Genomic DNA, 16,160 nt, shown 5'->3' with positions numbered 1-16,160 from the left:
TATATATATTTTTTTTTTTTTTATAGTTATATTTGATGGGTCACACTACGTGCCTTGTGAGAACCAAACAAAATCTCCAGGTTATCATATAAGAACCAGGCTGAAAAAAAAAAAAAAAAAAAAAAGATGTGCACCCCTGGCTATTTGCACAACCTAACCATTTTATTTATTTATTTTTTTGGTAAAAAATGGTTTTTAATTGCTATATTTATTTACATTTAAATTTATAATAGAAATAGTAATGGAAAAAGACAGGAATCTATTGGAATAGAGAGGACTGATGGGAAGGGTCATACTGTTTCAGAATTCTCTGTGAATAGCTTTGAAGGAGCTAAAGAGTAGGTAATGAATTAAAGGTGCACCAGTCAACCATATCAAGAGTTCTGTATTATGTCGTAGTGTACGAGAGGATGACAAAAAAGAAGTACTTTGTGAAAGCACATCTGGAGTTTGCCAGAAAGCCTAATAATAGTGAAAGCAATGAGATGAGAAAAAAAAATAAAAAAAAATCCGATTTTTATAGATTGGTTGGACTCCCACAGAAAGAAATGTAAGAAACTAACACTCAAACATTAATATATATACATGTAATATATAATGGTAAATATATTAGTAGTATTTCAAAATATTTATATTTTAAATAAATGGCTTTCTTTTAACAGTAGACAGAAGTACATGGGCTGTTCTCATCCGGGTGCCCTGCTGTCAGCCGCACTGACTTCAAAGTGTGCTGATAGAGGAACTCCAGCTGCTCTTCTCTCCCAGCTGGGGCTGCTCTCGGCCCGGCTCCAGTGTCCGCCTGACCTCCCCTGTGGGACGGAGGCTTTTTTTTTTTTTTCTTTTTTTTTTTTGATAACATAAGCAAATTCTTCATTCTACTACTTCAGCTCATTCCTATAGCCTGTTTCTTTTCATGTGTACTTCAGCAGTCAGGTCTAGTTTAGTTTCTGTCAATAAAAGACCAAAGGGGGGACTTGAGCCCTTTTTCAAGTTCAAATAAGGTAGAGAGAGGTGTGATTCAGAACACAATGGAAAAACCATGAATTTTTTACTAGATGAAAATATAAAACTGCGCTCTGTGCCGAGTTCTCTTCACTGTGGCATGTATGTACACAGGTGGGGTGAACATGGGGCCTTTCTTCATACGCTGAAATCACAAATATTTATCCTGGAGTACAAATAATTCCCAAATTGTATTTTATCTGCTACTTCAATAATACCTCACCATTGGATAATTGCCTCGGAGAATACATTAACAATGTTAACGTCATGGTATTGTGGGCAAGGATTAATTTTGTTTTCAGACAACACAAACACACAAATTGTATTTTTCATGATTTCTTAACAATTTGCAATGCAGTCCTTGTGTTTCCATTAGATTAACCTTATTTGCAGCCTCATTTAAATCCCAAACACATGCTGTCTCCGCCACAAATTAATAACACATCCCACGCTCCAGGTGAAAGTGTGGTTATTGCTACTAAATATTATTTTTGTTCACCCTGCTAGTGGGCTCGCAGCAGCTTAAATCTTATCCGTTGCAAGGTGGGAGGAAGCTGGTGCAATTACAGTCAGTCCTGCAAGTCCGCTAAAACCAGAAAGCCGTTTGTCTTTGTTTTGTGCCCATTAATAATAAACATCCCTCTTTCATCCCCTTTTCTCTGTTTCCCAGCCTCTGGACTTTGAGTCCAAAAAATCCTACAATCTAACAGTGGTGGCGACCAACATACGTGCCGATTCGGTTACGGGTGGGCCTTACATGGACCAGGCCACTGTCAAAATCACCGTTGAGGATGCAGATGAACCCCCTGTGTTCACAAAGTCTGCTTATCTCTTCGATGTGCATGAAAACGCTGCAATCAACACAGTCATAGGAGCGGTGGCGGCGAGAGACCAGGACGCCACACACAGCCAAGTCAGGTAAAGGCAATCATTTATGGCCAACATGAACTATGTTGTCCTCCTTGGCGAAATTAGGCCAAAAAAAAAAAAATGTTCTTCATTAAGCCAAGAGAGGTTCAAGCTCAAGCTACTGCTTCAATCTAATATCCAAGTTCTCCTTCACCACTGCATCCTACCAGCCATTAAATGCTGCCGCTGAAATTGCCTTTAGAGGTGCATTTGCATTCAGACTAAATGGAGCTCTCACCTCCACAGAATTGGTTGTACTGGGAAAGAGAGAGGGAGAGAGATAGGACAGTGACACAATAAGATTCCCCCCCTTCCTCTCACTGATGTATTTCACTTCTGTGACTTCCTACTTGAAAAATTACAAGGGCACCTTCAGTATAGGTTATACAGCCAATTTCTCTCAGTCCAACCTAGCGTTTCATTAATTCTCCAGTGACTCGAAATGATGTTTTAGGGACAACATGCAACAGGTTGTGTAATTACACGGGGAACTGGGAGCAGGGAGAAATCAGAGATTGGGTTTCAACGCTGCAATGGAGTTTGCACCAAGTGAGCATTCTTGTGTGTGATATATTTATTCCAAGGCTGTGCGATATATCAAAATAAAACTGAAATGGCTTAGTGGGATTTTTTTTTTTTTTTTTAAGACTGTTTTAATTAAATATACAGGTATGAACTGTGTGTTTCAGAGTGAAGTGTGCCGCTGTGTTATTTTATACATAAGCAACTCATGATTCTGTGTGTTTTTAGCATCTCAGACCAGCTCAGTTCACAGTAAATGCTGCTCCGCAACACTTGATTATATTCATATTGAATGGCTCAAGATAGTGATAATGTGGCTTGTGATAAACCCAGTATCAAACTGTAGAGTGTGAACACCCAATTTATTCCCAAATTGTTCAACCCTAAAAGGATGGTTAGCATTACGAGTATGTTTGATTTTAATCATTCTTATTTTATATACTGTCGATTATGTCCTCAAAAGTTAATGTCTCTCTTTTGTATAAGAACTGTTTGTTCTACATTGTAGTGTATTTGTGTATGTCGTTTTATATTTCATAGCAATTTCTTTAGCTGTCGCTATTTAGGAGTGATTTAAATGTTCCAGCTGTGACATATTAGGAAGAAAATATTTGGCATTTGCTGTTGCCAAGGTGAGATTTTTTTTTTTTTTTTTTTTTTTTTTTTTTTACTTCTTTCTTATATCCTACCTGGATTGATCTGACTGGTCTGACATGCAGGCTTTTCATTTTGATGCGTTTGTGTTATGTGAAAGATGAATTACTTCTATCCTGAGGCCATTGAGTAGATTGTGTTAAGCTAAGCAACACAAGGTTGTTTTAAGCATTAAGAGATGAATGATCTTTTCTAATGTGATCAAATGATTTTTGGTTGTTTGACTTTTTGCTGAATTTTGAACCATAAAGTGGTAAAGTTGCATGTCTTCCTAAGCAGAGCTGAAGGGTTGAAGCAGTTTTAAAAGCTAAAAGCCACTTAGGAAATGAGAAACCAGATAAAAAATAAAAAAAAAAAGAATAAAAAAGATGACTGACTTTATTTAGCCAATAGCCCATGCAGAATTGCATAGAGAAATAAGATAACCAGACCTCACCTCAAATGACAAAATTTCTGCTTGAATACAGCTAATTGTGCATATCGGTTTGGTTGTCACATCAATACAACTTGCAATCAAGGTCTAACGGGCATGAATAAAAAAAATAAAAAAATGGTGTAACTGTGGCTTTCAAAGGACTCTGGTTAAATGAAAATGTCAGTTTAAATCGCAGCTCGACATGGAAACGGTAATACACAGAAACATTGCTTCACATCAGTCTGACCTCTCAGACCATTCCTACCTTCAGCCTTCCCATCTCTCTCTCTCTTTCTCTCTCTCTCTCTCTCTCTCTCTCTCTCTCTCTCTCTCCACTTTTAAGATTGCAGGATTTCTCTCGTTATTGTGGAACTGACGTGCATCAAATGGTGCCAAGCTGTGTCCAAGTTCAAATTAGCCCTGTTAGAAGTATTGTCTATCTGTCAAAAGAAGTGTGGGTGTAATCAGTGGGGATCTTTTAACCTTCTCTGACAGAAGTCCCTCTGGCTCCAGATCTTGTTATGGCACCTGATATCTAACATATGCTAATACATGGTGCCTGCTCTTGAAGGCAATTGTTTTATAACGATGTACACTGTACTTATAGAGGAGGCAGAGACATTTGATTTGGTTACTGTACATTTACAGGGTGCAGCCTACTGGAAAATATTTGGTACAGTAGTTTCTGTGAAAGTCCTCTTAATTACTCTTTTACCCGACATAATAACTACATGGCAAAAGGCCTAGGGAACATGTTCTATCCTGTGCTTTATTTAGTGAAAAAAAGATTTTCAAATTAAAAATAGTATTATTAGCAACTAATGCCATCACAAAGATCATGCTAATTCTTCTTATTATTCCTCTTCTTCTTCTTCAAAATAATAATACATGTTTGTTATTCATAAATGTGTCTATGAAAACAAGGTATTTTAATCAGCCTATATATATATATATATATATATATATATATATATATATATATATATATATATATATATATATATATATATTCTTTTTTTTTGTTTGTTTTTTAGAAGTGAGGAGTTGTATTTAACACTGTGAACGCAAAATAGCCACATCCAAACTACATACTTAATCAAGATAACCTTTGAACCCTTTAAAGTTTGTTTTATGTATTATTCTTACTATTTATTTATTTATTTTATTTTTATTTTTTTCTACCTTGAATACAAAAAAAAAAAAAAAAATCCCATGGAATAATTAATTACAGATTTGATTGTTTGTTTCAATTTTTTTTTTTTTTTCTCTTACTACATTCCCCACTGTAACTTTGTCAGTTTGATTGACACATAGCAGAACATTTCAGGGTCTGTCTCTCGGTGGTACGTGGAGCTGTCAGAGCTTGACTGAAATCCACTCAGCCTCCTGGAGACTGTCCCAGGAGGGAATTCTGTCTGGCTGCCTGCACAGCAGTAGAGCACTCCTCCTGGACTTCCACCCTCAGTCTCAGGATCTCTACCACGGCTGAACATGTTCCTCACGTTCACTATCCAGGCCAATTAATTATTTCCTTTCCTTTCCTAGCAATTTTTTTTTTTTTTTTTTTTACTTTATTTAACAACTCATCCTTCATCCACTGGGGCCTTCTTACATGTTATACTTCACACTCATGTTTGAGAATGCCCAAGTAGACTTTACCCTGGTTATTCCAAGATTAGTAAATTATAGGTGCATATAAACTAGGTTGAATATAAATGTTGTACATTTCTGTGTGGAATGTCAGATTTTCTAAACTATGATCAAAAGTATGTCTTCAGAAAAATAATTGAAACTATTTTTTTTTTTGGGGGGGGGGGGGGCATGTGGTATTTTGGAGTATTTATTGGTTTATGTCAGCCACTAACTACTGTATACAGTGTGTGTGTGTGCGTGTGTGTGTGTGTGTGTGTGTGTGTGTGTGTGTGTGTGTGTATATATATATATATATATATATATATATATATATATATATAATATTAAATAATATAATATAAATTCTTTTTTTGTGTGTGTGTTTCTAAAGAATTTCTCTCTATTTCTTTCTTTGTTTTCCTCTACAGTCTCAACAGATAACCTTTTGGACCATTTTACCTCTTGTACTAAAATGGTTTTATTCTCTCTCCCTCTCTTTGTTTTTCCTCTACAGGTATTTTATTGATAGACACACAGATTTAGAGAGGCAGTTTAACATCAATGTTGATGACGGGAAGATCACATTAGCTAAACCTCTGGATAGAGAGACGGATATGTGGCACAATATCACAGTGACAGCCACCGAAGTTCGTAAGTACTATTTCCCTTTCTTCCTCTTCTCGACTGAAACATTAAATGTTTTATGTTTTAAAATGATTGTATAACAATATCAAAGAGGTTGTTACAGTAAGGCGCAAAGAGATCATTAAAATCTGGATAGAGGCACTTCAGACCAATAAAAAATTCACATCACAGTTAACATCTTTGTTAATTATGTAACAGGATTTACAATGGAGAAACATATGCAGGTTTATAAAGGCACTAAGAAAAAAAGGCCAGAAACTAGAAATGAACCATAACAGCTAATGTAATAGAAGCTTTACCTTACACATCGGGTATTAATTTACCATCAGCAGATTTTAAAGTGCTGAAGTTTCCTCTCAGAAACTGAAGACAGAAATTGTACTGAATTAAACAGCTCAGCAGTTAATTTCATGGACATCTAATGAGTAATTTCTACTCACGCCAGAGCTGTTTGCTGTACATAACAGATAAAAGAACATCTGTTGACTGGATAAAGAACTTATTAAACACAAGCTGTGGACCAGAAATAAACATTGCACAAGCCATCCATAAACCTCGAGAATCATTTTGATTGGCATGTACAGCTACATTTTTCAGATACTGGAGCCAAAAATCTTTCCCTGGAGGAGTAAAAAATACTGATGTTGTCATATACAATTAACATAAGATGTCTCTGAGCTCAAAGAGCTGAATAAACTGAATTACTTAAGGGCTCCTCACATTGCAACATTGCATGTGAAGTTAAGCATGCAAAATGTTCATCTTTCTCACTGTTTTAATATGATGACCAACAAACCTGGATTTTTTTTTTTTTTCTTTTCTTTTTTGGCTGATGCCTCTGGTGAAAGAGAATTTGAAAAGAGATGTCTGTACAGCATGGCTATGGATATGATTCTGTGCTATTTCATTATTTTGAAACGTCTGGTCAAGGCTCATAAGCTTCTTGCCTTTTTTTTTTTTTAAATAAGGTGATCAAAGAGCAAAATTAATTGACAGGTCAAATGCATTTCAAATGCTGTTTGCTGTTCTAAGTGTCACACATTACAGAAGTATGCCCTGAATTACCGTACGATGTTAAGGTACCATGTCATGTGCTAAAGCCAAACGAATAGATAATTGTTTTAAAAGTCAGCGGTTGCAACCCTAATTAAATACAATCATTTACATGGGTCCTCAAAAGGGACTGTGAATTACCGCCAGTGAATAATTCCAATGAAAAGTTAATCTAATTAAATTGCCCTTTATTGTCTTCTAGACTTCAGCTGCCACCATTTTATTAATATTCATTTTTTTTTAACCTTCATGTATAAAACATGCACCTGTACAGAGGATTTCAAAAGCACTTTGAATGTGTTTTTTCTCTCTCTCTCTCTCACCGTAATCCTGTTTTGCATACTTGATAATGTCTAAAGCTCAGACTGATGCTGCGTCTCATCTGTCTCTCCATCAACCCAGAGGATGGGAGAGAAAAAAAAAGGAGAGGAAGAGAGAAAACGGAATAGTTGTGAGGCAGAAAAAGAGACCGAAAATAACTGGGTCATTGTATTTACCTGGGATTTGCAATAGCTCCCTTCTATATTTGGCCACTGCACTTCTGTTTTCAGTGTTTTAATAGCTTGTCTCTTTTCATATTAGGGAACCACAGCCAGATTTCCAGAGCAATAGTGGCGATCAAAGTGCTGGACATAAACGACAACGCCCCTGAGTTTGCCACCGAATACGAAGCATTCCTTTGTGAAAACGGCAAACCTGGACAGGTAAGAGGGCATGAATCAGACCCGCCAGCAGCATCTCCCTCTCACAGCTCCTCCGTAACGATCAGCCGCGGTAAATTACAGCCTATTGATTTAAGAGAGAGAAGTAAGAGACACCTGGGTGGCCTTTTTTAGCCACTCACTCTCTCTCTCTCTCTCCCTCTGCAGAAAATGAAAACAATCAGATCCATTCAGGCTCAGTCAGAGCCTGCATCTCTCTAGCCGACATGCAGTGTCTGTGACTAACAGTATCAGTATGTACTTCCTCACCCTCCGCCCTCTAACACAGTCACTGCAAGAACATTCTCCATCCATGTGGGGGAAAAAATGACCGGGACTCCTGGGTCCTGCTTTTCAGCTAGTTGTAAATCATAAAGAAAAAGAACATGTCTTGAACAGGGGTGGCAGATATATAGATGGACTTGGCACAGAAAAGTGGGCTGCCAAAGCCTGCGCCCCCTTAGCTTAGGGTCTCTACTTTTATGAGTGAATGGGACAGATTTTTCATCCCGTGTTGGCTGCTGTCAGTGTCTGGCCTCATATGATGTCAAAAGTAGAGTAATGGATGGCTGGTCATGTCTTTGTGTCTGTGTCCACAGGTGATTCAAACCATCAGCGCTGTGGACAAAGACAATCCTTCCCAGGGACACACTTTCCACTACCGCCTGGAGATGCTCAACAATCCCAATTTCACCATCAAAAACAATTTAGGTATGTTCATCTATTTTTTTTTTTTTTTTTTCGACATCTCCCAATTTAATGTTTTAGCCACCAGTACTGTGATGCACACATACTGGGATTGGGCAATCATTAAGATCTTTGGAACGAAATTCACAAAATACAAAAGATTATTGTAAACTGTATTCACCATGTCTCCGGTTGTATATCTTTTAAACTCTGATGTTGTTGTAAATAGTTTTGGTGCATATTTTTTGCATATTTTGCATATTTGCATACCCCCCCCCCCCCCCCCAAAATAAAATAAAAAAATCCAAAAGAATATGTAATAATAAAATTTAGTGACATATGACTATGAAACAGCAGTGAATTAAGAATGAGAGAGATGCATCTGTACGTGCAAACATTGTGTGTCAAGCGCAGTCCGGAGGCATGCATTTGAAGGGGAAATCTGGTGGAATTAGTGTACCCAAAAGTTAGCAGATGCACAATTGTCTGGACATCAGCTATTTTGTACTCCCCAGTGCATTTTGAAAGAAAGCAAATGAACAGAATCCAAGCCGAGGTTTAGCGATGCAACTCGATGTAGGGTGACTTCCTCAAAGCTGAGGCTGTGCAGCAGATGGTTCTAAATTTGTTTGCTAAATACACTGATTCTTTTCTTTCTTTTTTTGTATAACCTATCCGACCTTCTTTTTCGCACTGCGCTCCTGCTGTTCCCGCTGCACAGCCTAGTATTGCACTATGCTTTCGAAGACTTGAGGGAGAACTGTATTGATCTAGTTCCATTTGGCATGTGGTCGTATGGCTGACCGTTGAAGGAGCTGTTGTTTTGGCTGCACACCAAAAAGAGGAAACGTGATATTTTTGAACCAGACGGATCAGACGTTACTTCAAAAGAGCTCTGCCTTCCAAGGGACAGTCATGATTTGAGTTAATATAAGAGTAAGGAAGCGTCTGAAAGGGAAAGAAATTGTGTCTCCCTCTAGTCTCTGTAAAGAGTGGGGTGACATAAAAGCTGTATATAAATCTAAAGAAAAAAAAAAAAAAAACAATCATAATAATAACAAATATTATTTAATTGTTAGTGCTATGCATTGTGTTAATTTTAAGTTAAATAAAAATAAGATCATTTGAGTATATTTTAAAAGAAAAAAAAAACAATTTAAGTTTTTCTGCTTAACAATTAATTTTACATAAAAAATGTCATGTTTAATTCAAAGTGTTTGTTATTTTCTTTATTAATTATTTGTTAAAAGTTACTAGCAGTTTCTAAGTCATTTTGTTTTATCAACATAGGTTTAATTTAAACAAAAACTTAGAAAACAATGTTTAAAAAATAACAATTGTATACTTTCAACTATACTTTATTTTTGTTTATTAAAAGAAAACCAGTTCCAGGTATGAAATAAGAATTTCAGAATTCAAGAGTAGCACATCAAAGAACTAGTATCAATTATGCTTAAGAAGTTGTGATTAAAATGAGTGTGTGTTAATATACAAAGTGGATTATTATGGAATTTTATTTTGTTATTATTATTATTATTATTATTATTATTTTTTGTCTTCTCTCTGTTTATGTGCTGTGATAAAAGGTAGATGGTAGTGATAACATAAACATAAAACAGGTTTATGATGGGGTGAAATTATTTTTGTTGTTATACATTGCATGTGCTGGGTTGAATAAAGTGATCAAATGCACAATTTTCAAATATGTCTAGTATGAATGTACTGGCTAATATTATAAAATTCCTCCTCTTTACAGTATGTAGATTATAAAAAAATAAATTAGCAGTACATTATTGTAAAATAAATTGAAAGTAGTAAAAGGAAATATATAATAAACAATGCTGTTGAGCTCATAAATATTTCTTAAATGTGTTCACTTTGTCTTTAGTAATTTCAGTAATTTTGTAGCTAGTTATAACTATACCGTTTTATATTTGTTAATACAATGAACAAGAAACAAGAGGATCGATATATATATATATATATATATATATATATATATAATATATATATATATATATATATATATATATATATATATATATATATATATATATATATATATATATATATATAAAGCTTTTTCAAAATGAAAAAGAAAAAAGAGAGATGAAACAATACAAAGCGTTGTACAATGGACTACTAAGACAAAGACAGACCTTGAGAACTGTAAGATGAAGCAGACAGGCGGAATGTCATTAGTGACAATCTCAGTGATATCTTGAGAGGCAGCATGTATTATGAGTCAGCCTGAGTGAGTTCAGGTTAAAGATGGCCACTCCATCACAGAGACAGGAGAAAGCTCTGTAAGGACACCAGGCTTTGATGCACAGCCTGAGGCGTCTGGTGCACTAAGGCCGCTTTCTCATCTCTTCTGCTGTGTGTGTATGAGTGTGTGTGTGAGTGAGCTTGCATGTGTGTTTGATCGAGCTTGGCATCAAAACGTGTGCCGCAATTTGACAGCATGTCCAAAGTTGTGCTATATCTTAGTGCTTTTCATCATAGTATGTGTTGTTACTTGTGATTCATGATTAAAAAGCGCGGTGTAGTGTATTGTTAGAATCCCTTAAAAAGAGAGTTCACTCAAATATGAAAATGCTGTCATCATTTACTCAGCCTCATGTCATTCCAAACCTTTATGCCTTTTTTGACTTTGTGAAACACAAGATTTTTGAAAAACTGTTTTTGCCCATAAAAAAAATAAAAATAAATAAAAATAATAATTGTATATAAAAAAAAAAATATATATATATATATATATATATATATATATATATATATATATATATATATATATAATTATTATATATATATTTTTTTTAATGTAAAATCTAGATTTTTTCTCTTCTAGTCAAAGCACTATTAATCATGTTTACCCCATGCACATGAAACTTGCTGTACAATACATGCTTTATTTATTTATTTATTTTTATTTTTTGTCATGCTTAATTGCATGATTATCCATCCTGAAAACTCGTTTCAATGATCATGTGCAAGTAGTGATCTATATTTGCACACGTATAGTCTATGATGGTTCCCACCTGCAAACACCAGGCAGGTTGTCTGAAGCAGACCTCTGGAGCTCAGCTGAGGAGGTTTGTTTGTGATGATAACTGTAATTGCCAGCTAGGAACTGCCAGAATTTCCTCAGCTAGACTAAAAAAATCAAATAAATAATAATAAATAAATAAAATAAATGTTTCTTTCTAAATTTAAAGTAGCACTGAAGCAGTGCTGGAGTTAAGAAGATAATTAAGTGATAATTAACCATTAATGATGAACCTGCTGTTAACAAGCAGAATCCCAGAATGACAGAGAAGCACAAGAACTGCATCTGACTTCAGACGCCAGAGGCAAAGATTAAATCAACTGAAATAAAAGAAGACATTAAATGTCTCAAGATCTCAGCAGAGGATAGTTATATATATATATATATATATACATATATAAACTACAAATATATATTTTCCCTTACATTCTTTCTTTTAGCAACTCACTCTCTGATATTATAACAGTAGGGAATTTATAAAATATCTTCATGGACCATGATCATCACTTAATATCCTAATGATTTTTGACATAAAAGCAAAATCGATAATTGTGACCCAAAAAAGGTTTTTTTTATTTTTTATTTATTTTTTTTTGGCTATTGCTACAAATATACCCCTGCGATTTAAGACCGGTTTGGTGAAATAAGATACATAAGTTAAGGAGAATCTACTTTACACATAATGACACAAATATGGAACTTTAATTACATTGATAAATCAGCTCACAACTTTTGCAGATAATTGCTTTGTGATCTCAGGGAAACAAAAAGAAAGCCATATTTACATTTTTCATTAGCATGTTTATGAGCGGAAATTTAATCCCGTCCCTGTTTAGTTTGCCATTATTTGTTCCAGTGAGCTTGGTGATGTCCTTTTATTCCGTAGTTTTAAATGATGAACTTCCTGTTCACCCTCATGAGAAGCAATACATAAATACATATATACATTAACATTGCCTTGGTTTCTCCCAGGACTCTATTAAGTGATAAAGCTTTTCCCGTAACTATTCTGTTGTATCCGTCTTGAGGTATTATCTAAACCTTTCACTCAGTAGCTGATTTTGTTTATTTATTTATTTTCTTGAAATAAAAATTGAAGGCTTTAAGGGACACATTGTGCAGCGTATCAACCGAAAGAGCTCCTTGAGACACTGGAGAGCCTCAACATATGCTTGGGGTATGAGGGGGCAGATAATGAAGTTATAACTTCTGAAAAGAAGCTCCAGTGGAAGCGCCAATACTTTGCTCGGTTTCTTTGTCTGCCTCCCTGAGATGCTCCCACTAATCCCGTAGCCTTTGCAAAAGATTGACTGCAGAAATGAACCTATTTATATCCATCTGTTTATTTATCGGCGGAATAGACATTGTCTTGTCGTAAATTTAATAGCGTGTCATTTCCCTACCATTTACTTGCATGAATTGTCTTTGATTTCATACATCACAGCCAAACTTTATCTCTCCCCAGATAACTCAATCAGCGTTCTTGCCAAGCACGATTCCTTTCGGCGACAGAAACAGGAGACGTACCTCCTTCCCATCATCGTGACTGACGACGGCGAGCCTCCAATGAGCAGCACGAACACTCTAACTATCCGGGTGTGCGGCTGCAGCAGGGACGGCATCGTGCAGTCGTGTAACGTCGAGGCTTTTGTTCTACCCATTGGTCTCAGCATGGGAGCTCTGATTGCAATTCTAGCTTGTATAATTCTACTTCTCGGTAGGTCATTTCAGCTGCCTCTTTAGTCCTTACTCATTTTTTTAAAGATTTGAAATCCACTTTGTGATGTGCATGTAAAATGTGAATCGAAAAGGCACTTAGGTAAACGAATGAAAAAATCCTAACTTTGAACTGCACAAGGCCAAGGTAGAGCTCACTAAGTGGATGTTCTTATGCCTTTCAGTTATCTTGGTCTTGTTTGTGACACTGAGGAGACACAAGAATGAGCCTCTAATCATCAAAGATGACGAGGACGTGAGAGAGAACATCATCCGTTACGATGACGAGGGAGGCGGGGAGGAGGATACGGAGGCCTTTGACATCGCCACCCTGCAGAACCCAGATGGCATCAACGGGTATCTGCCAAGGAAGGACATCAAGCCTGACCTGCAGTTCATGCCCAGACAGGGTCAGCACTCGGGTCCGAACGGAGTAGACGTGGATGAATTCATCAACGTACGGCTTCACGAGGCAGACAACGACCCCACGGCTCCACCGTACGACTCCATCCAAATCTATGGCTACGAGGGCAGGGGCTCCATCGCGGGCTCCCTGAGTTCCCTCGAAACGGCCTCCTCGGACTCGGACCAGAACTATGACTACCTTAGAGAGTGGGGGCCGCGCTTCAGAAGACTGGGCGAGCTCTATTCTGTGGGCGAGAGCGACAAAGAGACTTGACCTCCAAGCGCTACGGACCTTTTGCTTCTGTCCACATAACTTGTGTATTATGCTACGGGGATGTTAGACACGGCTGTTTAAAAGGGGGTGGGGGCGCCTTTTTTTAAATCTTCTTAGAGAGACCTAATAGCATTAGTCATCTACCACATCAGAGTGCATCGTAACTTCAGAACTTACCAGTGTCTATAGTAGGAGGTCAATGATTCTTGTGGAGTGTGAGTTTAGATTACCGTCACTGAGTGTCTAGCAGTATTTTGGCTATTTGTTGTTCACTGTGACCACCAAAGGCATCAGAACCTTGATTCTTGGTAGTCGCTTGAAAGGACTGGATGGAAAGGGGACTTTCGGACACCTTGTAGCTCGCTGTGGCTTGGCAGGAGAAAAAGGACTGCAGAGAACTCAAAATGACACCGCTCCCCAGCGACAACAGATCTCTTGCCGTCATTGAGCCAATCAGATAAAGGAACATTTAAAAAAAGAAAGTAAACTAAATAGCAATATGTTGTCTACATTACTTATGAATGTATGTGTGGTTTAACAAATGCGAGCGCAATGAAAATACGTCACACTGGCTTTAGGATCTGCCTGCTGAGATAACGTTTGACCCTTTGATACTACGTGGCCAGATTTCTTGAGTAAACTGGAAAAGCCTTGAGGCTTGCTTTATACAACCCTTTGTATTCATATGCTTTATGTGTGGTTCACACGCTAAGATGATTAGACTGTGTAAGACTGCGTTGAGGACAACAAGAGAATTGTGGAAACAATGAGGCCTTCGTTCTTCAAAAGCAAGCATTAAATACAGTTGTATTCCAATGTATTTTTGGAACATTGATGGTGTTTCTTCATTGTTGTGTATGTTTTATATAAATCTATAAATATTCATCGCCAATCGTCTGTTTTGTGCTGCAGGTTTGAGTATATTTGTACTTTTTATTTATTTATTTTTAATGTAAAGTTTCAAGCTTTTCTTCTTCAGCTTAGTTATATTTTGGAGCATCACATTTTTTTTATTTTATTTTTTTTATTATTATTATTTATTTATTTATTTATTTTATTTAATTTAATTTTCATTTTTGAAATATTTTCTGAAATTCACACAGTGAGATTTGTTAACTACACTGAACTGTGAAATCCACAAAAGATTTGTTCTTGACCAGGAAAGATAAGTCAATATTTTATTGACACTGTGTGCGTGTGTATATGTGTGTGTGTGTGTGTGTGTGTGTGTGTGTGTGTGTGTGTGTATTCCCATACTATACCCAGTGATATCAGTGATCATTCTAAGCACAATAGTTGAGAAAATCTAGTCCATGTTTATATTTGACCCCTGCCATTTTTAAAATCAAAAAATCTGAATCCATCAAGTAAAGAAATACAGAATCAGACATGCGTAATGTGCTGCACTGTATGATATTAGAGCAAAAAAAAAAAAAAAAAAAAAAAAACAAAGTTGTACATAGTCATTGCTGATTCTCTTAGCTTTTCTTTCAAGTAATAGGTTATGTTTATGCACGTTAGCTATTGCACATGGGAATCTGGCACTGAAGCTACGTGCATATTCTGTTTGTATCGATGCGATTAATGGCAGTTCTCTTGGACAGACATGCGAAAATATAAAGTAGTCTTTCATGCAAATCATATTTTCTACTGTGCTTTAATGCTCATACACTTGTATGTTTAATTAGCTACTCTCTGTATTGTACTCTAAGATATCCATGTATTGTTTCCTACTTTGTGAAATATATTTTTATAAATACTTGTGGGTGTAACATTTCTTAAGCCAAGTATGTCACGGGTCCTGATCCCTGTACTTGAGATCTCTTTCTTGCTTTTTTTTTGTTTTTATTAAAAACTATACTCCCATTTGGGGGTTGTCAGTTAAGAATTTGAACCAAATTGATTATGCAAGATGCTTAATAATGAACGAAACGAAGCACATGTGTGTGTGTGTGTATATATATATATATATATATATATATATATATATATATATATATATATATATATATATATATATATATATATATATATATATATATATATTTTTTTTTTTTTTTTTGTTGTTTTTGTTTTTTTTTTTGTTTTTTTTAAGAAACCACGTCAAATTCACAGATTTTTCACAGATTTATTTTTTATTTTATATATTTATTTTTCTTCTGGAGGATGACCAAAGCCTTGAATTTGAGTTTGTTGGATTTCTGTTTTATTGAACATAATCCCATCACTGGCCTACAGCTAGCAGTATTCAATGGAATCTAGTTTGTCCTTTTTTTTTTTTTTTTTTAGGTGAACCTAGACATTCAATCAGAATGTGCTGTAATTTTGTAATTGCTGGTCTATGAAAACATTCACTAAACAAGCTTTTTTGGCCATTCTTGCTGGGATGTTATTTTAAGCATCTCATGCCATGAGCACTTTGTTCTTAAAACACTGCGTCAAGTTGTACTCCTTTTAGCTGTTTTTGAAGACAGCGGCACGTCCTGTTTGACTGGC

The 16,160-nt window shown here is 36.0% G+C and overlaps 1 protein-coding gene across 1 annotated transcript; it reads left to right on the top strand.

Annotated features, from left to right (window-relative positions):
- The first annotated feature begins 1,581 nt into the window (after positions 1 to 1,581).
- On the top strand, positions 1,582 to 15,423 carry LOC127938163 (cadherin-8-like). Its single transcript, XM_052534594.1, has 6 exons — positions 1,582 to 1,920; positions 5,649 to 5,785; positions 7,415 to 7,536; positions 8,133 to 8,244; positions 12,735 to 12,986; positions 13,171 to 15,423. The coding sequence occupies exons 1-6, from the start codon at positions 1,760 to 1,762 to the stop codon at positions 13,662 to 13,664; spliced, it is 1,278 nt and encodes a 425-aa protein (XP_052390554.1). The 5' UTR covers positions 1,582 to 1,759; the 3' UTR covers positions 13,665 to 15,423.
- The last annotated feature ends 737 nt before the right edge of the window (positions 15,424 to 16,160 follow it).

The sequence above is a fragment of the Carassius gibelio genome, chromosome A20 (genome assembly GCF_023724105.1).
Source record: "Carassius gibelio isolate Cgi1373 ecotype wild population from Czech Republic chromosome A20, carGib1.2-hapl.c, whole genome shotgun sequence".
Lineage (NCBI taxonomy): Eukaryota > Metazoa > Chordata > Actinopteri > Cypriniformes > Cyprinidae > Carassius > Carassius gibelio.
Note: the sequence above shows the minus strand (reverse complement) of the source record. Positions and strands in the feature narration are given on the sequence as shown.

Bases quoted from the DNA above. Each gene is read 5' to 3' on its own strand.
- LOC127938163 (XM_052534594.1), top strand. From the start codon at position 1,760: ATGGACCAGGCCACTGTCAAAATCACCGTTGAGGATGCAGATGAACCC. The intron at 7,537-8,132 runs GTAAGAGGGCAT...CTGTGTCCACAG, and splicing joins AAAACGGCAAACCTGGACAG to GTGATTCAAACCATCAGCGC. The intron at 8,245-12,734 runs GTATGTTCATCT...ATCTCTCCCCAG, and splicing joins CACCATCAAAAACAATTTAG to ATAACTCAATCAGCGTTCTT.